Source organism: Carcharhinus amblyrhynchos, chromosome 3 (assembly GCF_965287045.1).
Source record: "Carcharhinus amblyrhynchos chromosome 3, sCarAmb.v2.hapA, whole genome shotgun sequence".
Classification (NCBI taxonomy): domain Eukaryota; kingdom Metazoa; phylum Chordata; class Chondrichthyes; order Carcharhiniformes; family Carcharhinidae; genus Carcharhinus; species Carcharhinus amblyrhynchos.
This window is the reverse complement of record NC_137326.1, coordinates 118567668-118593921: the sequence shown is the minus strand read 5'-3', so window position 1 is coordinate 118593921 and position 26254 is coordinate 118567668. Positions and strand designations below refer to the sequence as shown.

Genomic DNA, 26254 nt, shown 5'->3' with positions numbered 1-26254 from the left:
GGGATAACTGTAAGAAGTCTCACAACACCAGGTTAAAGTCCAACAGGTTTATTTGGAACCGTAAGCTTTCAGAGTGCTGCTCCTTCCTCAAGTGAGTGACTCACCTAATGAAGGAGCAGTGGTCTGAAAGCTTGTGATTCCAAATAACCTGTTGGACTTTAACCTGGTGTTGTAAGACTTCTTACCATGCTTACTCCAGTCCAATGCCAGCATCCCCACATCATCGAATAACTGAAGTGTTACAATAAGGAAGCCAAATCAAGGTTGTTTTTAAAGTCATTAAGGGGGATTCTGTATTTTCTGCTGAATCACTTACCCATGTTTGGCTTTCCGATCTTTAAAATGAATGAGTGGAGAGATATGGCTGGGGTTATCACAGGAAGAAAACTCTGGTCCATGAGTAAAAAGCTGGACACTACACAATGACTTCTTTCATGTTGATCAGCGCTAACAAGCCCGTTTCTCTGCTTATACCAAATGTAGTTCCAATTGTTTTTATTTTAAATAGTAGATATGGTTGTCTAGTGATAAGCCAGTCAAGACTTCACTATGGAATTGAATTTGAGCAATGGCAGATATTGGAAATGTTTATTAAAACTCTTACACTTTAGATGAAGGTAACTCATTCATATTTCATCACAGCAACCGCAGCAGATATGGTAGATTTCCAGGTATACTAACTCCAGTGTAAATTACAATGGAATAAACTAAAGATAAGGGCATTTTGATATAGAGTAACATGTTTGATTCTGTGTGTGTTTTGACCAGCTCTTTACACTACACAACCAGTTTGATCCACTTTCACAATATCATTGAGGTGGACGGAATATTCAGCCAGGAGATTATGCAGGTAGTTGGTGCTATTCTCAGATAGCTGTCGTTCTCTTGACAAAATCCAGGCATAAGGGGTGTGTGCTATTCCGAGGAAGGATACGCAGGAGAATACCAGAGAGTAACTTGTATAGTCGGTGGCTATTACCCAGTAATGAAAAGTGGGATCGTCTGCAAAAACCAAAAAGAAAGACAGAACATTAATCTGGGATGAAACTTGCATTTTGTATTATCTAACTGGTTAATTGACTTAAATGCAGTACCTGGATAAAAGAATTTGGAGAAACTGAAACCATCATTTGGAGCAGTGAAATATATCTCCATTAACTGATTATGGGCCATTTCACTGTTGTCAGACCCCTTGAGTGGGGGGGCGGTGGTGGGGGGGGGGGGGGGGGGAACAGTTCTCCCATCCCACTGCACTGATGTTTTCATGCAGTGGGCCGGGAGATTCCAACGATGCCCAAAGTGTGGGATCACACGCCAATAGCGTCTCCTAACACCTGGATTTCCAACCGAGTCAGCTCCATGTCGGAAATCGGCAGGAAGGCCCTTAAGTTATTTAAATGACCATTTCCATATATTTTAAATACAATTAGCAGGCCTGGGACTGAAGTCTCTGGGTCCGCTGGCATCCCAACACTGCCCCATACCACTCCCCCCTCCCCCCCACCCCCGCCGGAGTGTTTCACTCCAGTGGGGATTACTATAGCTACCCACTTTCGGGGACTGGCAGCCTGACCCCACTGGAGTGAAGAGCAGATAATTAATCAAGGCCCCCCCAGAGGGTTGGATGTTGGGGGAGTTGGTGCTCCTGGGGCATTGGCACCTTGGCAGAGTCAACTTGTGCCCCTGGCATTTCCCATGGGGCAAAAGGCCAACATGCAGGGGGCAACTTGGCACTGCCTATCAGACATGGGGCAGTGCCAAGGGGTGGGCCTAATAGGGGCAGGGCCTGACTGGGGCGGGGCATAATGGATGCGATTGTTGGGGGTGGGTTGTCCTGCTGCCACTCTGCAGAGAGGATCGCTGGTGGAGGGAAAGAGGCCAGGGATTGTGGTTGGGCATCAGAGGGGGACAGCCTGCTGGAGGGCTGGGACTGCAGGGGGAGAATTAGTACTGTGAGTTGTGGGGTGTGGGATGGGTGGATCAAGGGGAGATCAAAACTGCAGCGGGCGGGGGTTCGAGGCTGGCCCGGGCATGTATGCAGGGCCAGCAGTTGAGTTGGCCACCAGCAATCAGGAGGTTGGCTAACAGGAGCCACTGCGCATGTGTCGCTCATGGCGCTGACAGATCAGCCCATGTGGAGTGGCCCGCTCAGCGCTATGCTGCTGGCCTCGCCAGCGGGAATAGGCCCCACTCACTGATTTTTGTTAGTGAATCATGCGTGTGGGAGATTTTTTTCCTGAACTCCCACTGAAAAAAAACAGGGTGTTTTGTTTCAGTTTTACCACAAATTCTACAATTGGATTTTTTTGGGAGAATTCTGGCTCTGGTTCTTTTACCTGGTACTGTCCCACTGCGAATGAGTCATTGCCTCTGCTAACACCAGTTGCTATAACACCATTGGTCTTACAAAACCCACCAAAGCATGGTGAAGAATTTCACAGATCGGATGTATAACATCCTGGAATTGGCCCTGGAGCATCCTTGGATCTGGTGTGAATCATCACACTTTACAACGCAAGCAAAACAGCTCCGAAACTTTCCAATCTGCCATAGAATCCCTCAATGTGAGGAAAGAGTTTAAAATCAAACTAGTTTTACTTCAAAGGAAAAGATATTAAAAAAAAGACCTTGAGTTGATCTGCAAATTTCTGAAAAGCACATAGCCTCACATTGACCTGAAATGATCAGCATCTTTAACTTGGAAAAGAACACATCAAATCACAGTCAGGCATCAGTTGAGTAGCATTACACATTGGGTTGACTTAAAGGCAGTGGTATGGCCCATTTCCAGAAACCCTGACACAATTTAATGACCATCAGGCAGCCAATTATCTGACATTGAGGCTTCAATCCCTTTTAGGGCAAAGATCCTGCCTGCCGGAACTGCCAGTCAATCAGAGCATTGGCAGCTCTTCAGCCTCAATAGCACCACCTCGAGTGGTGGCCACTGCTTGTATTGCAACCAGCTGGGGCCAACAATGATAGTGGAGACCCCAGGATCAAGGTAAGCACCCACGCAGACCCAAGACAGTTCCAGTGTACTGGAGGCTGCCACAGAGATGTGCCAGGGGGAGTGTCAGGTGTGTTGCCAGGGGGGCCCTCTGAAGTCCTCCACGGTGGGGGTGGGAATAGGGGTTCCTTTTTTGGTCAGGGAGCAGTGGTTTTCCTTGTGCATGCATGTGGAGGGAAAGGGAGGTGGACAGGGTGGTCCCCATGTTTGCAGGGGGGTGTCAGCATGTGCATATGATGGGGGCAGTGGGGAGAGAGCTTCCCGTGTTCTATATCTGAAATCGGTGTGCCCCCCCCATCTCAGGATTGCTAGTTCCTGGCTTTTTCTGGCCCACTCTGCCAACATGATGGTGTGGACCTGGCCTCCAGATACTTTGTGCACAGAGTGCTGGATTACCCGAGGGAAAAGCTGACAGTGCAGCCTGTGTACGCCAGGTTTCTCGCCTCAGGCAGCACTCTGTGCACTGAATGGAAAATCCCACCCATTGTCTCAAATCAATCAGAAGCAAAAGAATTCTGCACTGAAGTTTGTAACTCCTAAAAGTTTTTAAGATTCGACATTATAACGACTTCTTTGTCCTTATAGCATTAAAGAATGGCAAAACGCATGGTGGCACAGTGTTTAGCTCTACTGCCTCACAGCGCCAAGTTCCCAGGCTCAATTTCGGCCTCGGGTGACTGTCTGTGTGAAGTTTGCATGCTCTCCCTGTATCTGAGTGGATTTCCTCCACGTGCGCCAGTTTCCTCCCCAGTCCAAAGATGTGCGGGTTAGGTGCATTGGCCACACTAATCTCTCCCTCAGTGTACCCAAACAGGTGCCGGAGTGTTGGTGACTAGGGGATTTTCACAGTAACTTCATTGCAGTGTTAATGTAAGCCAACTTGTGACTGATAAATAAACTAGGCTAGAACCTTTACACACTGCCTCTTCTGGTAATGTATCATGAATATCACACTCATATCAATCCTTAATGGCTGTTACATTCAAATGTTCCAATATCTGCTACCAGCAGTTTTATACAGGAAGCTTATTTTCTCAGTAAAAGCTTGCTTCTCTAATTATCAAACTATGTTACTGGAGATTGTGATAGATGATATTTGCTTGCTTGACCCCCAACGAATGATGATGCCAGACTCAAAGGGTGGAACTTACCCTTTTTAATGCAGGTTGTGGCAGCGAGTGGGAAAAACAACATTGAAGCCACTGGCCCCATAGGCGGCATTCTCCATCGCATTGTGAGGGTGAGGGAAACAAAACTCCAAGAGGGGATCCTACAGCATTATGCTGGCATGGTGGGTTCTCATTTAGAGAACTGACATGATTAGAGGCCTGGCCATGAGATTTAAATTTAATCTAATGGGTCCCCAACATTGAACGTCAGGAATCCTGTTATGTTACTGGAGGGGGGCAGGGATAATCACAAGGCGAGTTCCCACGTGGCACAGTGGTTAGCACTGCTGCCTCACAGGGACTCAGGTTCAATTCCTGGCTCAAGTCACTGTGTGGAGTTTGCACGTTCTCCCAGTTTTTGCATGGGGTTCCTCCAGGTGCTCCGGTTTCCTCCCGCAGTCTGAAAGATGTGCTGGTTAGGTGCAGTGAGCTGAACAGGATCCGGAGTGTGGCGACTTGGGGAATTTCACAGTAACTTCATTGCAATGTTAATGTCAGCCTTACTTGTGAGTAATAAATCTAACTTTAACTTTAACTGACATAACACAAGGGTTGGGTCTCTTGTGAGATTTGGCACTCTCATCGCTATTCATATCCAATGTGAAGACCCCAGCCAAAGATTAACAAATGAACTACTGCCATGGTAACGAGAAAATAAACAACAGATTTACTGGAAGCCATGTCAATACACTGCACTGCATTATCACGTTCCAAAACAGCATCTCAATTTGTTACATACTGTGAACAGAAGCCAGAAATTCCCGCCATAACGTCAATGGCGTTTTACCTTCTCCGCAACCCGCCCACGAAAATTCCAGTAGTGGGTGGAATGGGGGAATTCCAGCCTGCCTTTGTGTTCAGTTTATTTATCAGGAACTGGTACTTTTAATACATACCTGGCATAGTCTCTGTTCCAATCTGTGATCTTTCTGTTGGATTGACAAAACAAAATTTAAGTCACAAACAGCAGTCACACTTTCTGTTGATCTCAAAGAAGAAAAGTAATGTTAACGACAGTATTTTTCATAAATTAAACGTTCTAGTCTTCACTTTCCCTTTCTGAAGTTGGGGTGTGCTGACATTGAGAATTTCAGGGAACGCCTCATCAAGGAAACTTTGATGACCAGATATTCAGATGATCATGATTGGATGTCCAAAGTAGGAAAATCTCCTCAATCAATGATATATCAACCAAAGCTTCAGAAAGAGCTGACCAGGATGATGGTTTTGATTGTCATGGAAACAAAATAAAGCTTTTGAAGAGAGATTTTGATTTCACGGAATCACAGATTCACACAGTGCAGCAGGAGCCCTTTGGACCATTGAGTCTGCACTAACATGTGAGAAACACCTGACCTACTTACCTAATCACATTTACCCGCACTTGGCCTATAACCTTAAATGTTATGATATGCCAAAATGTTCATTCAGGTACTTGTTAAAGGATGTGAGGCAATCGCCCCCACCACCCTCCCAGGCAGCACATTCCAAACCGTCACCATCCTTGGGAGAAAACGATTTTCCTCAGTTCACCCCCCCAAACCTCCTGCCCCTCACTTTGAATTGTGTCCACCTTGTTCATGATTGACCTTTCAACAGCTGTTCCTTATCCATTCTGTCTATGGCACCCATAATCTTGCACACCTCGATCAGGTTGCCCCTCAGTCTTCTCTGCTCCAACGAAAACAACCCAAGCCTACCCAACCCCTCTTCACAACTTAAATGTTTCATCCCAGGCAACATCCTGGTGAATCTCCTGCATCCCCTCCAGCGCAATCACATCCTTCCTATAATGTGGCGACCAGAACTGCATACAGTACTCTAACTGTGGCCTCATCAAAGTTCTATACAGCTCCTAAAAACCTCTCTGCTTTTGTGATCTGTGCCTCAGTTGATAAAGGCCTTTTTTACTGCACCACTAACATGCCCTTTCACTTTAGAGATATATGGACAAACATCCCAAGGTTCCTTTGTCCTTCAAGTTCCTAGTATCATGCCATTCATTGAAAATTTTCTTGTCAAACTATTCCTTCCAAAGTGTATCAACTCACATCTTTCAGGGTTAAATTTCATCTGTCACTTATCTGTCCATTTGGCCATCCTATCTATATCTTCCTATACCCCAGACACTCACTGTTAACCACCCAGCTAATCTTTGTGTCAACTGAAAACTTACTAACCTAACCCCACATAGTCATCAATGTTGTTTATATAAATAATTAATAATAGGGGACCCAACACAGATCTCTTCTCACTTGACACTGGCTTCCAATCACTAAGGAGCAGTGCTCCAAAAGCTAGTGGCTTTTGCTACCAAATAAACCTATTGGACTTTAACCTGGTATTGTGAGACTTCTTACTGTGTTCCAGTCACTAAAGCAGCCTTCTTTCTCCGCATGTCCACATGGGTTTCCTCTGGGTGCTCCAGTTTCCGCCACACTCCAAAAATGTCTGGGTTAGGTTGATTGGCCATGCTAAGTTGCCCCTTAGTGTCAGGGAGATTAGCAAGGTAGGTGTGTGGGATTATGGGAATAAGGTGTGGGTAGGATTGTTGTTGGTTCAGGCTCGATGGGCCATATGGCCTCCTTCTGCACTGTAGGGATTCTATGATTTTATCATCACCCTCTTTCTGCTACAACTGAGGCAATTTTGAATTCACCTTATTAAATTACACCTTATCTCGTGCCTTTGTCTACTTTATAAGTCTCCCATGTGCCAAAGGCTTTGCTAAAATCCATATAGACCAGATCAACAATGATCTCTATTGACATCAAAATAAAAAACAACAACAAAAACAAAACAGACACTTACAGCACAGAAGGGGCATCTTAGATGATGCCAACACTACACAGAGAAAATCTGTCAATCCTACTCCCCAGAAGTTTAATTCAGTCCCTTCAATTATTATTGTGTTCTCGCCTTGCTTTAACCAGAAATTCATGGATACGTCGTTAATTTAATAGTTAACTGAAATGTCACTTGAGCAATTAGCAAATGTTAAAAGGCAACCTGTTTCTCCCAAGGGGATTGCCCACAAGGATCTTAACATGTTCTGGTTAAATGTGGAAGATGGCCGGTAGCAACCAACATTGTGATATTTTTCTCAGGTTCTCCAAATTAAAATCCGCACCCAGCCCCCACAGCCCCGCCCCACCGTATGAATGTGCTGCCTCAATGGAACAAAATCCTCAGTACAAATAAACAATTGTTTCTCCAGTTGATTTTGACATTTGTTCACAAATGAAATCCCAGGAAGAAATCTAGTAGAGAGATTACAGAACAATGTTTGCGTGGTGCAGCATAGTAATCCACGACAAGGAAATTTACTGCTGATTACCACCTATCCCGCTGCCCAACCCCACACCCTCTCCTCAGCTGATGAACCAATGCTTCTTCCTCATGAACACCACGTGGAAGAAGCACTAATGGTTGCACGAGCCCAGAATGCACCCTGGGTGGGGACTTCAATGTCCATTACCATCAGTGGCTCAGGAACATCACTACTGACTGATCTGAGTGAGTGCTAAAGGATGAAGCTCCTGTACTGGCTCTGCAGCAGATGGTGAGGGAACCATCAAGAGCAAAACATCTACCTCACCTCATTCTTATATATCTATTTATCACAGACAATACTGTCCATGACAGTATTGGAAGGAGCATCCAACACACAGTCCATGTGGAGATGAAGCCCCACCTTCACACTGAGGATACTGTTCTTTTTGTTGTATGGCACTATCACTGTGTTAAATGAAATAGATGTTGATTTGATCGAACAACTTAAAACTGGGAATCTAAGGGACACTGTGGGCCATCAGCTACAGCAAAATTGTATTCAACCACAACCTGTAACCTCATGGCCCAGCATATTCCTCATTCCACCATCACCACCAAGGCAAGTGGTCAACTCTTGTCCAATGAAGAGGACAGGAGGTTGTGCCACCAGGCATAGCTAAAAATGAGGGGTCAACATGATGAAGATACAATGCAGGGCTACTTCCAAACCAAACAGTATAAGCAGCAGGCAATAGACTGAGCTAAATGATCCCACAGCCAACAGATCAGAACAAAGCTCTGCAGTCCTGCCACATCCAGACATGAATGGTGATGGACAATTAAATAATTAACTGGAGGAGGACAACGCACAAATATCCTCATCCTCAATGATGGAGGAGCCCAATATATCAGTGCAAAAGACAAGTCTGAAACATTTACAACTACCTTCAAGTAGAGGGGATATGTGGATAATCTATCTTGGTCTCCACTTCAGGTTGTTGTGGTTGTTGGAAGTCAATCACCTTAGTCTCAGGGCATCATTGTAGGAATGTCACATGGTGGTGTCCCAGACTCAACCATGTCTAGCTGCTTCATTAATAACCTTACTTCCATCATTAGGTCAGAAGTGAGAGTGTTCACTACTGATGGTATTCAGCACCATTCTCAACAGCCCAGGTTCTGAAGCTGCCCTCGTTCATAAGCAATAAGATCTGGACAACAATTCAGGCTTGGGCTGATAAGTGGTAAGTTGCTTTTGTACCATACAAGTGTCAGGAAAACCATCTCCAAAAAGAGAGAATCTCATACTCTTCTCTTGACATTCAATGGCATTAATATCACAGAATCTCCACCAACAAAATCCTGCAAGTTACCATTGACCAGAAACTGAACTGAACCAGACATGTAAATACTGTGGCTACAAGGGCAGGTCAGAGACTATGAGGAGGATTTTCCGTCCGCACTCACCCCAAGAACAAAATTTCCTGCCCAAGGTCAGCAGACATGGTCCTGTCCAGCCACTATGATTCCTGTGGCAGGCAGGATGGGGAAATTCTGCCCTATGAGTCCCGTGGCAATTAACTCACCTCCTTTCTCCCCAAAGCCTGTCAACCATCTACAAGGCAGAAGTTAGGAATGTGATGGAACACTCTCCACTTGCCCGGATGACTGCAGCTCCAACAACATTCAGGAAATCCAATGCTATCCAGGACGAAGCAGCCCATTTGCCTAGGACTCCATCCACCAGCTTAAACATTCACTCCCTCCACCACCAACACATAGTGGCAGCAAAGTTTATCATCTAAAAATCACTGCAGCAACTCACCAAGGCTCCTTCAGTAACGTCTTCCAAATCCGTGACCTCTACCTCCTAGAAGGACAAGGGCAAAAGATGCATGGGAACACCAGGGCAAGTTCACCTCCAATCCACACACTATCCTGACTTGGAAATATGCCATTGTTTTTCACTATCGCAGGGTTAAAATTCTGGAACTCCCTCCTTAACAGCATTCGAGTGAACCTAAACCACATGGACAGCAGTGGTCTAATAAGGCAGCTCACTGCCACTTTCTCAAGGGCAATCAGGTATTGGCAACAAATGCTGGCCTAGCAGAGATGCCCACATCCCATGAAAGAATAAATGAAGATAATACATACCGAGTCTGTACTGAAGTTTGGCCTTTTCTCCCTTTGTAGGTACTGTTAATTGTCCTGGTGTTGCAATCACGTCACCATCACCACTGCAAAAAAAAACAAGCTCTGCATGTGAAAACAGTGATCGCTTTATTTTCAATCTTGCATGAATGCATTGATATAAAGGGATGGTAGTGGGGTTGGAGGGGATATTGTATTCTCCTCTTCAGAGCAGATTTCCAATGTGGAAGATCATGTGCCTTTTCATATCAGCCACAGTGTGTTCTGAATAGGTTGATGTAGAAGAGAAGGAGGCACTGTGTTAATAAAGTTGGAGGGTAAGGATAAAAAGAGGTCTGTGAGGCAGAAATCTGCAGTCAGAACAAAGCAGGAATAATCGTCTGGGATATTTTCAATATCCACTTGTCGATCAGGACAGAGAGAATAATTGCGGAAAAAGGCACATAATTCTTACAATCGACAAGTCTTTTTCTTAAAGCATGATGTCCGTCAGCCTATAAGTGTGCAGACATTGCTGGATTCAATAATGAGCAATGAAACAGACCAGGTGGATGACTCAAATGTAGCGAACAACCTTTGAGCAAATATCACAATTTAATTTGGTTTAAGATCCAACTAGAAAGGGAAAATGCAAATACAAACACCAGAATACCATATTTAAATAGGCCAGATTGAAGAAAGCACACACAGGACCACTGAGCAACAGTGGGATATGTTTAAAAAAGTTGCAAGACGTTTAGATCAAAAACGCTCCATTAAAAGAGAATGAAAGAATTTGTAGCTTTCAGATGCCATTGATAAATAGAGAAAACAAGAAGAAGGACAATGATTGCCACAAAACACAATGTGGAAATTATAAACGGGGGCATAAGAAAATAGGTGTTTGAGTTGGATCAGGATGATCAAAAAAGATACAGTAAGGTATTTATAAATATTGTACATAAATAAAAAGGAATAATTAACAGTGAGGTGGATTCTGTGGGAAGTGAGGATTGCCAATTTGTAGAAGGTGATAAAAAACTTGACCATGGCAATAAGTCAATAAGTTTTTACAAAAGAAAAGAATATTGTCAGGGAACAGAAGCCTGGAATTGTTAAAAACTGAGGGAATAATACTATAGACAAGAGGGATTTTTTTGATAAAGGACAACAAAGCATTGAGAATGATGGGATACATCCAATGGATTCAGCAGAATTATCCCCAACACCGGTGCCCCATAAGGCTGTATTCTGAACCCCTTACTATACTCCTTATACCCCAATAAATATATGGTCAAATTCCTCTCCAATGTGACTTTCAAGCTTACTAATGACACCAACTTAGTGGGTTGGATCTCAAACAATGCTGAGAAGGAGTACAGGAAAGAGACAGAGAAACTGGTGAACTGGTGCGATGTTGATAATCTTTCCCTCAGTAAAACGAATGAGATAGTCGACTTCAGGAAGCTTAGTAAAGGACATGCCCCTCGCTACATCAATGGGGATGAAGTAGAAATGGTCGGGAGCTTCAAATTTCTAGATGTCCAGATCACCAGCAAACCGTCCTGGTTCCTCCACGCCAATGCTATGGTAAAGAAAATCCACCAACGCCTCTACTTTCTCAGGAGGCTAAAGAAATTTGACATATCTGCCATGACTCTCAACAACTTTTATAGATGCATCATAGAAAGCATCCTTTTTGGATGTATCACAACTTGGTATGGTTCATGCTCTGTCCAAGACCACACAAAACTACAAAGGGTTGCGAATGAAGCTCAGTCCATTACGCAAACCAGCCTCCCATCCATTCATTCTGTCTACACTTCCGGCTGCCTCAGAAAATCAGCCAGCATAATCAAGGACCCCACGCACCCTGGACATTCTCTCTTCCATCTACTTCCATCAGGAACAAGATACAAAAGTCTGGGGTTACGTACCAACCGACTCAAGAACAGTTTCTTCCCTGCTGCTGTCAGAGTTTTGAACAGATGTACCTCATATTAAGCTGACCTTTCTCAACAGCCTCGCTATGACTATAACACTACATTCTGCAATGGTAGTACTGAGCCAAGCAAGGATCCTAAGGCTAGCCACATGGACCCCCACTGACTATGGTAAGATTTGCAAAACAAAACAGGCTACAAGATGAAGGCATATAAAATCACCAGCTCCAACGCACCTCTCCCAGATGAGCTCAATGCGCTCAACGCCCGTTTTGAGCGAGAGCCCACCCTCCATCCCAGTCGCCTCGGATGAACCTGTACCAGAGGTCACCACTGCAGATGTCAGAGCAGCCTTCTTGAAGGTCAACCTATTGGAAGCGACTGGTCCAGATGGGGTACCTGGACGAGCACTCAGATCCTGCATGGATCAGCTGGCGGGGGTGGTCTCAGACATTTTCAACCTCTCTTTACAACAATCTGAGGTCCCTATTTGCTTCAAGAAGATGACCATCATCCCCGTACCAAAGAAAAACAAAGCAGTGTGCCTCAATGACTATCGTCTGATGGCTCTGATATCCTCGATCATGAAATGCTTCGAAAGATTAGTCATGGTATGAATCAATTCCAGCCTCTCAGATTGCCTGGATCCACTACAGGTCGCCTACCACCACAACAAGTCCACAGCAGTCGCCATCTCCCTGGCCCTGCACTCAACCCTAGAACCCCTAGGTAACAAAGACACCTATGTCAGAGACCTACTTATTCACTACAGCTCAGTCTTCAACATCATTATTCCTACAAAATTAATCTCCAAACTCCATGGCCTGGGCCTTGGCTCCTCCCTCTGTGACTGGGTCCTGAACTTCCTAACCCATAGACCACAATCAGTAAGGATAGGCAACAACACCTTCTCCATGATCATCCTCAGCACCAGTGCCCCAAAGGCTGTGTTCTCAGCACCCTACTATAGTCCTTATACATCTATTACAGTGTGACCAAATTCCCCTCCAACTCAATTTTCAAGTTTGCTAACAACACCACCGTAGTTGGTTGTATCTCAAACAATGACAAAACAGAGTACAGGAATGATACAGAGAATCTGGTGAACTGGTGCGATGACAATAATCTCTCCCTCAATGTCAACAAAATGAAGGAGATTGACATCGACTTCAGGAAGTGTAGTGGAGAACATGCCCTTGTCTACATCAATGGGGACGAAGCAGAAATAGTTGAGATTTTCAAGTTTTTAGGTGTCCAGATCACCAACAATCTATCCTGGTCCTCCCACGCCAACACTATAGTTAAGGAAGCCCACCAACACCTCTACTTTCTCAGAACACATAGGAAATTTGGTATGCCAGCTACAACTTTTACCAACTTTTACAGATGCACCATAGGGAGCATTCTTTTTAGTCATATCACAGCTTGATGTGGTTCCTGTTCTACCCAAGACTGCAAGAAGCTACAAAAGATCTTAAATTTAGCCCAATTTTTCATGCAAACCCATCCATTGACTCTGTCTACACTTCCTGCTGCCTCAGAAAATAGCCAACATAATCAAGGACCTCACGCACCCTGGACATACTATCTTAAACTTCTTCCATTGGGAAAAAGGTACAAAAGTCTGAGGTCACGTATCAACTGACTCAAGAACAGTTACTTCCCTGCTGCCAACAAACTTTTGAATGGACCTACCTCATATTAGGCTGATCTTTCTCCACACCCTCACTATGGCTATAACACTACATTTTGCACCATCTCCTTTCCTTCTTTACGTACGGTATGCAAGAAACAATTATTTTCACTGTATACCAATACATATGATTATAATAAATCAAATCAAATCAGAACTTGAGGAACACCCCAGAAAATTTTGCTTCAAGCTCTATTAAGTATAGGTGTATGTCACTGGATTGGAGATTGATCAATATTGTGTCCATGTTTAAAAGAGCGATGGAGTTAATCTGAGTATTTTCAAACCAGTTAGTTTAGTATGTGTGTTAAGGAAACTCTTTGGACTCTTTAATTAAGATTGAAATGATAATATTTCTATATGAAGAGTTAGACATAGTCAGAATGGATTTCTAAAGGGATAATTGGTCAAGACAAACTTCTTTAAGGTGGAGATGCTGGTAATGAATGGACATATTTTTGAAAAGACTGCCCCCAGTAACAATACACTGTACGTGGCCTTAACAAGCTCAATGTGGGGCTTTCACCCCTCAGTGAAGGAAATCCCAACCTTGAGGGCTATCAACCAATCAGATGACCGGGCAGCTGTTGCAGTACCAGAATTCAACAGTGGGCGCAGCTGGGACTGGCTCAGAGAAGATGGCATGGAAACTGGGCAGAGGTAAGACAGCACATTTTGGGCAGAAATTGATCAATCTCAAGAGAGTGAAGTGTGGGAACCAGGTTTTGGAGGCCAAAGGATACCATCTTGAGGGAAGATTGCCTCAATGCAAATGAGATACTCTTCAACAGGAGATACTCCCTTTCCCTGAGAAAGCAACCTGCCCTCGTTTGCCTTCCTTCCCTGCATGATGTCATCGGCAGTGTAAAATTTGGGTCAATTGGCTTACGGCTAGTCCACTTGCAATTTAATGTGTTTGTCTTAGATGACAGACAAGCAAGTTAAACACCTACCTGACTACAGTATTATGGGAATGTGGTTCACAACCCAACATCATTGCACTGGATTTTACAAATGCATTCCGACTTGCAAATGTAAAATCTTAATCAAACTCACTCACTTCAGGTTTTAACAGTAGTGAGATGATTGCTTCATTTTTTTGCAGGAAACGGTTTGATAATTCAAGTATTGTGATAAGCCTTTGACAACAGTCATTCTGTCACTCTGAAACTCTACAGCTTAATGGGAGCAAAAGGTGCTGCGTTCATGTTTTGTTCTAACTTATTCATTGAATAGAATGTAAGCGTCACTGGCTGGGCAGCATTTATTGTCCATTCCAAATTGCCTTTGAACTTAGTGGCTTGCTGGGCGATTTCAGGGATCAGTTAAGAATCAACCACTCTGTGGATCCAGAGTCCATGTGGGCCAGACTGGGTAAGGGCAGCAGATTTACTTTCCCCTGAAGGACATTAATGAACCAGATGGGTTTTCATAACAATAGACAATGATTTCATGGTCATCAGTAGATTTTTAGTTCCAAATTTTTATTGAATTCAAATTTCACAATCTGCCCTGGTGGGATTTGAACCCAGAGTTTTACCCTGGTTCTCGATTAAATGTCCAGTGACAATACTACAACGTCACTGCCCGCCCTCCCCGCATGTGACCTTTGCTGAATTGCTGGTAGGTTCAGAGGAGCATTGGATTCACCATTACCCCTCCACTATTATCTCGCACTCCCACACCATGCCACCTGCTCTTGTAGTCTGCTGGAAGATATCCAGCTTGTCAATCAGACTGACTTCAAGCTGGCTGGAACCCCATAGAAAAAAAATAAAAGCAACAGAGTAACTAAATTCTTCAGGGCATTTGGGAACCCTGTTTATCTGGCTTTCCTGACCTCAAAGCCCCCACAGAATTTGCGTCCAGACTAAAATCTAATTCCATGATAGCTTTCAACTGGAGGTCAGGTTGATGATTGAAGGAAAGGGGAATAAAGGGTTACGTATGTGGGATTAGGAGTTTGGCACATGTGGAGGATAAACTCCATCACAGAATGGTTTAGCCAAGCAATTTGTTTCAATCTTATAGGCTCCACTTTAGTATCAGAGTATGAATATTTTTATGCAAATGGTCATTATTTCTGGATGATGTAAGGAACATGTTTAATTAAAGACTAAAGATTATCTCTAGGATACTTACTTGGTCAGTCGGGTGAGAATCTGGAACCTGGCATAATGATAGTCAAAAATCCGTAATATTGTTTCTGAAATGCATTTGTGCTGCCCACTGACATTGTAAAGTCGTTCAATTTCATACCATGTTCCCAAATACTGGAAAATCAAAGCAAACGTATTAGCTTCATGAATCTTTGTGCACAAATATTGGGATCAAATGTTATTTCAAGACATTAAAAACACAATCGCTCAAAATATCTTCACAAGGTTTTTATGAGGTTAAACAGTACAGTGCTGGTATATGGCATTATTTTGTAACCATGATTCTCCATACAACAAAGACCAAATTTAGATTAATCAGGAGGGCCTCTGTTCTCTCAGAAGATTACCATCAGCATTTGCGCTCCCTGCAATTCCTCCTGGTTGCATTCTAAGCAGAGAAATGAGAGCAAATCATTTGCCTCTCTGCCATGTAAGAAAACAGTGTGGGGTTAGGGCCTGGAGAATGGGAATTTTTTTCATAAAAATGAAGGACGGGGGAAGTAAATGGATTTCAAACACTCGCCCAATGCCTTTCATCAGTTATTGATGAGGACAACTTCAAAGCAAAATGCAGGAAATTCACAACAATATTATCTGAAAGAGAATAGCCAGGTTATATTTTGGATTATCATCATTTGTCAAATTGGTAGAGGAAGGCAGGGTGGCCTATTTAAAAGAACTCACCCAATTGAGGAAGAGGGCAGAGAACACGCGATCTCTTCTTCAGAGATCTACTCCTTCAGGTGAGTGAAGAAGGAGCAACCTGAAGAAGGAGCTAGTCTCTGAAAGCTGGTGCTTCCCCACATAAACCTGTTGGACCTTAACTTGGTGTTGTGAGACTTCTTACTGAACTCAATGCTCCGCATTTGAATCAGACATCAGAATTTTGTGGGTCATTTCAAATACAATTCCACGCCTGCAAACAAAGCAACACTTTGAATTTTTTCTTTCAGTCTTTCCTATAAATATCTGTTGGTGTATTGATCACAATCTAATGGAGTAATATTGAGATAGCAAATGGTGAGAAACAAAGTCTGAAATACACTATTTTTAAAAAAAGGATTGTCACCTCACATATATCTTATTTTTTCATGTAAAATTGAGTATTGCATGAAACTAACAGTACAGAATACTGCTTGTTTCCTGCTCGGATTAAACAGGGTAGGTAGGTGCAGGAAAGATGTTCCTGATGGTGGGATGTCCAGACACAGGGGGCCATCATCTAAGGATGAAGGATATATCTTTTAGGACTGAGATGAGAAATTTCATCACCCAGAGAGCGGTAAGACTGTGGTATTCATTACTACAGAAAGCAGTTGAGGCCAAAACATTGTATGTTTTCAAGAAGCAGTTTGATATAACATTTGAGTCGAAGGGGATCAGAGATATGAGGGGGTGGTGGGATCAGGCTATTGAGTTGGATGATCAACCATGATCATATTGAAGGTGGAGCTGCTGAAAGAGCCAAATGGCCTAGTTCTGTTCCTATTTTCTATGTTTCTAATACAGAGGCAGTTGCATTTAAAAGACAATTGGACCCCTTACAAAAAAATGACCTCTATATTCACTGAACAAAGTGTGCCACTGGGGCCCATAGAACATCACTTTTGATATTATTTTACAGGCACTTGGAAAGACATTTAAATTAAAATCATTAAATTATAATTCAAATTGTTCCAGTATTTACCAGTGCAAAACAAAAGGAATTTCTCTGACCCATCACCCCCTACACTCCTTGCTCTTGAGGCTGACTTTGTATCAGAACTGCTGTGATATAACTATCAGCAATATTCCCATTCAAAAGGTTTGTATTGAGAAAGTTTGCTTGAAAGTTGCAATTTTTAGAACACACTTGATCAACAGAATTGTACCTGTTAAAATGGTTGACACAAATAAAGATCATTTATTTGGGAAAATCATCTTAATGTGAGTTACAGTACAATAGTGTAAGATATTTGAGACAAAACTTTCTTCATTTCAATTGCACAGATTTAAGGTGATTACGAGAAAGATTAAATAGAATTATTTTAAACGTATATCAAATTTGATTTGTTCTTCATTCAAGTCCACTTCAGATGAAAAGATAATTTTTACCAACATTACTCACTTCCACCCGCGCTACAGATTTGGTAATACATTGGTGAATTCAGTGACACAAACGCAGACTGTTTCTGATGCTGGAAATCCAAAATAATAACAGAAGATGCTGGAAATACTCAACAGATCAGGCAGCATCTGTAGAGAGAAATAGTCACATTTTGGATCGATGATAACCCTTCCTTCACCAGAGCACACTGAAGGATCTTCATTGACCTGAAATAGTAACTCTCTTCTGATCCACCGATGCTACCCGGCCTGCTGAGTATTCCAGCATTTTCAGTTTGTATTATTGGTAAATTCTGATTCCTCGCTCTCAGTAGGGGGTCACTTTCAAAGGGTTGTATGTTGGAGAATCAGCACTACAGTATTGCAAGATCCATTTATGTTGAAGTATAAACTAGATAAACCGGGCTGCAATAACCCAAACTGATTTTGTCTGGGATATCTATAATCGGTCTCATGTGAAATTCAGTTCCCACAGGTGACTAGAAAGTGAACCCACTGCATCGTGTGGGAAAATGTGATGTGTCCACTTTGGCAGGAGGGACTGAAAAGCAGCATGTTATTTAAATGGAGAGGGGTTGCAAAATTCAGAAATATAGAGGGATTTGGATGTCCTGCTACCTGAAACACAAAAAGTTAGTAAGGAGATACAGCTAGTGATTAGAAGGCAAATGGAATATGACTGTTTATTGCAAGGGGAATAGAATATTAAAGTAGGAATGTTTTGCTGCAATTGTATAGGGTCCTGCATAGTTATGGTCTCCTTATTTAAGAAAGGATATAAGTGCATTAGAAACAGTTCAGAGCAGCCTCCCTTGAACTATCATAGTATCACAAAATCATAGGATTCCTATGCAGAAGGGACCATTCGGCTCATTGAGTCTGCAACGACTCGCAGTATCTTAGCTAAGCCCTCCTTCCTGCCCTATCCCCGTCACCCAATACAATTCCCATCTCATCTACACATCTTGGGACACTAAGGGGCAATTAGCATGCCCAATCCACCTAACCTGCACATCTTTGGAGTGTGGGAACAAACCAGAGCACCCGAAGAAACCCAGTGCAGACAGGGGGAGAACATGCAAACTCCACACAAGTCAACGAAGGCCAGAATTGAACCTGGGTCCCTGGGGTTGTGTACCACCATGCCATCCATATATGTTATATGGGGAGTTATCCTATGAGGATAGTTCAGACAGGCTGGCCCTGTATCCAATGGAGTTTAGACAATTGAGATGTGATATTGTTGAAACATATAAGATCCTGAGGTGATGTGACATGACAGGGTGAATACTGAAAGAATGTTTCTCTTTCTGGGACAAACCAGTGTTGAGGGACACTCATTATAAATAAAAGAGTCTGCCATTTAGGGTAGATGAGGAGAATTATTTTTCTCTCAGAGGGTAGTGAATATTTGGAACTTGCTTCTCCAGAGTATGGTGGAGTTAGGCTCAATGTGTATTTTGAAGGCAGAGGTAGATAGCATGTTGATTAACAAGGGAACCAAATGTTACCGGGGACAGGTGATATGTATAGTTGAGGCCACAATCAGATCAGTCATGGAGGGGTCCGCTCCTAATTCATATGTTAGTATATATAGGTTGGTATTTGGGAATATGTTGTTTCTTGATCTTTTATAGGTTGACATATAAAGTTAATTGGGTTGCCATGCAGCTAACAAATGAACAATTAATAGGACAATGCCTATATAGGACAATTCAAGATGGTGTTGGAACATGGCGGCTTCTTACAAGTTGTCCCCACCTGATTCGATCTTTTACTTTCATTCTACATGCTTTAAAAACTCTACTCTCACCCTCTCCTTTCCTTTTCTCTTATGTACTCCATGAACAGTCTGTATAGTATCTGTATAGTTTGTCTGTATAGTATTAAGAAACAATACTTTTCACTGTATACCAATACATGTGACAATAATAAATCAAATTACAAAAACAAGAAACCTTATCAATAGTAAAATTTTTCTGCACTTCTATATGTTGACAAGGACCCCATTCGACAGCTTGGACTCTTTTGATGAGACAAATAGAAGCGATGGACAGTATGAACAATAATCCCTGCATGGTACCAGCTCCAGAGGAATCTGAAACACAAAGAGAGAGATTTCTCAATCATTTTGCATTCCTGCTGGGTCCCATCATTACAAGTGGAGTCTATTTCAAACAAATTGGTTGTTAAAAATCTAGATGATTATGTGTAAAAGGCTGAGCGATTGTAAGTCAGTGATCTGTTCCCTGTTCCTCTCCCCTTGGTGAGGACTGCTGCTTCTTACTTGGGGTGGGCTGGCATTCACAGAATCACAGAATACTGCAGTGCAGAAGAGGCCCTTCAGCCCATCGAATCTGCACCAACACATGAAAGGCCCTGATCTGCCCATATAATCCCACTTGCCAGCACTTGGCCCATAGCCTTGAATGTTGATGTGCCAAGTACTCACCCAGGTACTTTTTAAAGGATGTAAGGTATCGCACCTCCACCATCCTCCCAGGCAATGCATTCCAGATCATCACCACCTTCTGGGTAAAACGTTTTTCCTCAAATCCCAACTAAACCTCCCACCCCTCACTTTTAACTTGTGTCCCCTCGTAACTGGCCCTTCAACTAAGGGGAACAGCTGCTCCCTATCCACCCTGTCCATGCCCCTCATAATCTTTAATGCCTCAATCAGGTCTTCTCTGCTCCAGAGGAAACAACTCAAGTCTATCCAATCTCTCTCATAATTAAATGTTCCAGCCCAGGCAGCATCCTGGTGAATCTTCTCTGCACCCCCTCTAGTGCAGCTGGAGTACTGTGTGCAGTTTTATTCGCTGCACTTACGCAAGGATATTTTGGCCTTGGAGGGAGTGCAGAGGAGGTTTACTGGACTGATGCCGGAGTTGAGGGGGTTGAGCTATGAGGAGAGGCTGAATAAACTAGGCTTGTACTCGTTAGAGTTTAGAAGAATGAGGGGAGATCTCATTGAGACGTATAAGATGATGAATGGGATGGATAGGATAGAGGTGGCGAGACTCTTCCCGCTCAGAAAGGACAGTAGGACTAGGGGGCACAGCCTCAAGATAAAGGGGGGGCAGTTTAAAACGGAGTTGAGAAGGAACTTCTTCACTCAAAGGGTGGTGAATCTCTGGAATTCTCTGCCCGTTGAAGTGGTGGAGGCTGCCTCGCTAAATATTTTTAAGACGTGAGTTGATGGGTTTTTGATAGGCAAGGGGATTAAGGGTTATGGGGAGAGGGCGGGAAAGTGGAACTGAGCCACGACAGATCATCCATGATCTTATTGAATGGCGGGGCAGGCTTGAAGGGCTAGATGGCCCACTCCTGCTCCTATTTCTTATGTTATTATGTTAGTGCGTTTACGTTCACGTTCATTAAGGAACTGTGAGAAAAGTCTCGAAGGAAAATGTTCCCCAGATCAGATGCTGACAGGGATATGTTTCCAGCACCTTCTGTTCAGACAAGTCTCCAATCTTTACTGAGTTAACGTTTGGCTAAACCCAAAGCTGCTGACGAAGCGGACAGCTGAGGGTTTAAGAAGAGGATTTAGGAACAAGTTTGAGAAGTGTCTCCACTCGGATATTCTCGCTGCTGCCGCTCTCCCAACTGGTACAGCTGTTTCCAGATGTACACTTATAAAATGTGTGTCAGTGTTCAGAGCCTTCAGTCCAATGCGCTGAATGAGGAAGGTTCAGACAGTAAAGAGGGAAAAGCATCCCTCGCCCCAGTTGCAGTGAGTGAGGGGGGAACAGCAGCGGTTCCGCTGAGGTTGGATGCATTGTTCCCCGGAGTGGGCTCCGACCACCCAGCCCTCTCACAGTCCACTTTCCATGTGGTTTTAACCACATTTCCTCATTCATCTCCAAAATCATCTGAAACGATTCTTGTCTGTTTCTGTCATTTAAAAATCTATTCTCCATGCTGGTAATTTCCAGGGAATTTCTAACACTGGAGCTTTGAATCCCGTTGCTTCAGCTTCATAACAGCCGCAGCAAACACATGTATCCTTTTGCTCAGCGCCCTCCCGGAACTCATTGCAAAACTCTTATCATTGAGATGCGCTCCCCAGTCAGTCCAAATGTCCAGCTCATCTCAGTCCAGGAGTTTAACAGAGCTCCAAATGGGTCCTACTTGTGACAAGCTTCATTACACTCCCTAAACTGCACTCACCTCGATGCAACACTCCTTTCGCTCTCCTGCCCACTTGCCTGGACGAGTGCGGCTCCAGCAACGCTCAAAGAAGCTTGACACCATTCAGGGCACAGCAGCCCCACTTGACTGGCCACACATTCACCTCCAGAACAGTCTTGTTTGTATAAATCAACTCAGTTCGACTCGGTCAACTCGCACGGTGCAATAAACCTACTCGATTCTTCACAATAGGATTATTAATCTCTCTTTATAAGTGAACCTTTCTTGGTTTTAGTGGAGTAGCAGGCAAATCGCAAGGTCTAAAGATGCACACTTATAACTGGCCAGTCTGTGTGTAAAGCTCCCCATGTCCATGATGTTCCGATCTGATCAAATGGGTTCCCTTAAAATCCCCAACACACTGAACACACTGATCATGATGGAAATGGACAGAATGCTGGGCAAAAGGATCACAGTTCAGTGAAGGAGGAACTCTGTTCCGAAACCCCCCTCCTTAAATCCCCCGCCGCCCCTCCCCAAGTTTATTACAGTAACTCTCCTCAGATTCAATAATCCCCTTGCCCGCATTGTAACAATTCCCAATGACTTACCCTGAACGGTGATGTGCTCTCCAGCTGTTCCCGGATCCCAGCTGATGTGTACCAGTGTCTGCTGCACAGCCCCACAGCCACTCCTTATATCCCAGTCAGCACTACCCAAAGCAGCAAGAGATCAGAGTTACCGGGGAAAGAGTTAAAACAATCCTGATTCACAGCCCCAGGGGAGATGCCAGTCAGTAATGTGCAGCTCTGTACAGAATGGTGAATCGGGCAATGTGAGGATTGCTGAATCTCACCAAAGCACTAATCAGAATGTCTCTAAACTTCATCCCTGGATCAATATTTAAAACAATCACAGCAAAATACTGTTAAATAATGATAGAAAAACAACTACATTACAGCAGCAAGAGCCTGATACCTGTTAGATTCGGTATGATGAAGAAAGAGTTGCACTTTTGCAGAACCTTATCACCAATTTCAGAAACATTCCGAGCACTTCACATCCAATGAACATAAGAACATAAGAACATAAGAAATAGGAGCAGGAGTAGGCCATCTGGCCCTTCGAGCCTGCCCCGCCATTCAATAAGATCATGGCTGATCTGTCGTGGCTCAGTTCCACTTTCCCGCCCTCTCCCCATAACCCTTAATCCCCTCTCTTATCAAAAACCCATCAACCCGCTTCTTAAAAATATTTAGCGAGGCAGCCTCCACCACTTCAACGGGCAGAGAATTCCAGAGATTCACCACCCTTTGAGTGAAGAAGTTCCTCCTCAACTCCGTTCTGAACCGCCCCCCCTTTATCTTGAGGCTGTGCCCCCTAGTCCTACTGTCTTTTTTGAGCGGGAAGAGTCTTTCCACCTCTATCCTATCCATCCCATTCATCATCTTATACGTCTCAATGAGATCTCCCCTCATTCTTCTAAACTCTAACGAGTACAAGCCTAGTTTATTCAGCCTCTCCTCATAGCTCAACCCCCTCAACTCCGGTATCAGCCTAGTAAACCTCCTCTGCACTCCCTCCAAGGCCAAAATATCCTTGCGCAGGTGCGGCGCCCAAAACTGCACACAGTACTCCAGCTGCGGCCTCACCAGTGCCCTATACAGCTGCAGCAAGACCTCCCTACTTTTATATTCAATCCCCCTCGCTATGAAGGCCAGCATCCCATTCGCCTTCCTGACCACCTGCTGCACCTGCAGGCTGGGTTTTTGCGACTCATGCACAAGGACCCCGAGGTCCCTCTGCACGAGCTCCTCCTGTCATGTGCTTTCTCAGCACCATGGAATTCCCCAAACAGCAGTGACCTGTTTTTCAATGGTGATGGGTGAGAGCTGTATTGACCAAGCCACCAGAACAACAGCTTACACCTTTTTGAATAGTGCCATTTAGCAAGTACCTGAATCGATTGTCTCACTGTGACACTTCAAAGACAGCATCCCAGACAATGCAGCATTTTCTCATCATTATATTAGGATGTCAGCCTAGATTATGTCCTCATGTTTGGAAAGGTTGGTCTCATTCTCTGAAGCTTTATTTAAATAATCCCAAGTCCATACACATGCCATTTTCAGGATCAAAATAAGTAGAATCCATTGAACTTTTAAGCTAAAAATCCCTTCTCCAAGTTCAACTTTTTCATATTAAAATGTCCTTGCGTTCACAGGTAAACACAAGAAGGGACTAACCCGAAAGCTTGTGCGTTTACTATCAAATAAATCGGTTGGACTAAAACCTGGTGTTGTCAGACTTTTTACTGTGTTTATCCCAGTCCAACGCCAGCACATCCACGTCTTCACAGGTAAACACAGGGAGGTGATATTGGACATTCGAGCACTCAGATGTTTTATTTAAATCCATTTATGTGTTGTGACTTTTACTGGTGAGGTCACTGTTTATTGTGTATCCTTAATTTCTCCTAAGAGAATGGTGGTGAATGGTCTACTTGAAACACTGCCAACTATGTGGTGAATGTAGTGCTGATTGTTAGAGAATTCCAGGATATTAACCCAGTGATGATGAAAGAATGGTGATATTGTATTTTCAAGTCAGAATAATGTGTGGCTTAGGAGGGAGTTTCCAGGTGGTGAGGTCCTTGTACATTGTAGAGATTTGTAGGTTTGAGAGGTGTTGTCAAAGGGCCCTTGGTAAGTTGCTGATCTTGTATATGGTACAAAATGCAACTGTGGTACACCAGATGGAGAGAGTCAACATTTCAGGTCATGCATGTATGGCCAATCAAGCAGGATGCTTTGTCTTGAATGGTGTCAAGTTCTTAAGTGTTGTTGGAGCTGCACTCATCCAAGCAGGTGGGGATAATTTCATCACATTCCATTTCTGCTTTGTGGATGGTGGACAGGTTTTGGGGAGAAGCAATTCATTTACCACAGACTATCCAGCCTCTCACCTGCTCTTGGAGACACAGTGGTGGCTAGTCCAGTTAAGTTTCTGGTCAATGGTCAGCCCCAGGATGATGACGATGGGCAGCTGAACAATGAGAATGTCTTTGAATGACAAGGGTTAAATTCTCTCTTGTCAGAGATGGCCATTGCCTTGCAGTTACATGGCATGAATGTTATTTGCCACTCATTAGCTCAAACCTGAATGTTGTCCAAGTTTTGCTTCATGAGGTATGGATTTCTTAATTCAGTATCTGATAAGTTACAAGTCAAATTTAGAAACATAGAGGAAACATAAAAAGTGAGAGCAGAACAAGGTCCTTTGCACCTGCTCTACCATTTAATATGATCATGTCTGATCCTCTATCTTAATGCCATACTCCCACTCTCCTCCCATAACTCATAATGCCTTTATTGTAGAGAAATCTACTTCCTTCTTAAATATATTCAGGGACTTAGCCTCAACAGAATTGTACAGAATTCCCCAGGTTCACTATTCTCTGAATCAAAACAGAGGGGCAAAGTTTTCTATTCTGCCTGGCACAGGAATTGTGAAGGGCTGAAGGTGGACCATAGTAATGTCCTTTGACCTCAAGCGGGAGTTTCTGGCTTCGGGGCAAGAGCGGCTGGAAAATCCTGCCCAAAGACTTTAATTTCACACCTATTTAAATGAAAGGCTCAAAATGCGTGGAGTTTTGGACTGCAATTCCCTGGCTAGCACTTCTAATTATTGCACATGTCTGACTGAGGAATTGCATCTATAAACCGAAACATAGACAAGAATTTTCCCATCCCTCCTGCCTTGGGAATCGTGGTGGGATTTTCCAGCTTTGGGGCAAACACTGCTGGAAAATCCCATAGTGTTCCACAGAACTTACAGCACAGAAACAAATTATTTTTCCCAGTTGATCTGTGTCAGTGTTTATGAGATCCAAAATCACCAGGTGCTAAACCAGTCAACAAAAAACAATATGGATTTTGCTATTCAATTTCTCTCCTTCCCTCAGAGGAAGTGTTTGTCTTACTGGACAGTCCAATCTGAAGTCAGGACTTCAAACAATCTCAGAATGAAAGTTCTTTCAGCACATTCCACACAGGCCTTTCCAACATCAACAAAGATTGAATTATCACCAAAAGCTATAAACATCCTCCATATCACATAACATTCCTTCACTGAGAGAACAGAGGGACCCAAGCTGTACAACCTACTCATGCTCCTTGCTAAAACACTGATTGATGGTCTGCAAATGTAATATTTAATTTGCTCCCATCCTTGTAAAAAGCATCTCTAATTTGAATCTGTTCTCAATGTGCGATGGGACTGTGCACATGCTAATTGATATGGTAGCTGAGTAATTGACTTTGTCTCTGTCATTCCTTTAAGGTGACAGTTGGGAACAGCCCAAGAATAAAATGGAGCAACTTGCCACCCATTCATATTTCTCCTCTGTACAAAAATATTTCAATACTGCGAGGTGCCCATCCTGTGGAAAAACTCATGGCTCACTTGTTACCACTCCATTGCACATTGAGCTCCAATTTGTTTCTCTCCTCTATGCTTATATATTCCTGAATCAGCAAGAACGGGGTTCATGTTCGATTTGTTAACAAAACAATCCCTCTGCTCCAAAAGCTCCAGATGCCACATATTGTACAAGTACTCAGGGGACACAG

The 26254-nt window shown here is 43.5% G+C and overlaps 1 protein-coding gene across 1 annotated transcript; it reads right to left on the bottom strand.

Moving 5' to 3' along the window:
* Positions 1 to 230: 230 nt before the first annotated feature.
* On the bottom strand, positions 231 to 26174 carry LOC145341254 (apolipoprotein D-like). The gene is made up of 7 exons (XM_080186181.1): positions 26095 to 26174; positions 22235 to 22335; positions 19445 to 19584; positions 15364 to 15494; positions 9610 to 9692; positions 5076 to 5108; positions 231 to 1002 (listed from the first exon to the last, which is right to left on the bottom strand). The coding sequence occupies exons 1-7, from the start codon at positions 26172 to 26174 to the stop codon at positions 773 to 775; spliced, it is 798 nt and encodes a 265-aa protein (XP_080042307.1). The 3' UTR covers positions 231 to 772.
* Between the last annotated feature and the right edge of the window lie 80 nt (positions 26175 to 26254).

What these genes read in the sequence shown, in the direction of transcription:
- LOC145341254 (XM_080186181.1), bottom strand. Translation starts at nt 26,174, where the DNA reads ATGAACCCCGTTCTTGCTGATTCAGGAATATATAAGCATAGAGGAGAG. An exon ending in GCTCAATGTGCAATGGAGTG is followed by an intron (nt 22,336 to 26,094) that starts GTAACAAGTGAG and finishes TGCTTTGGGTAG; the next exon opens with TGCTGACTGGGATATAAGGA. An exon ending in CAAACTTCAGTACAGACTCG is followed by an intron (nt 5,109 to 9,609) that starts GTATGTATTATC and finishes TCAATCCAACAG; the next exon opens with AAAGATCACAGATTGGAACA.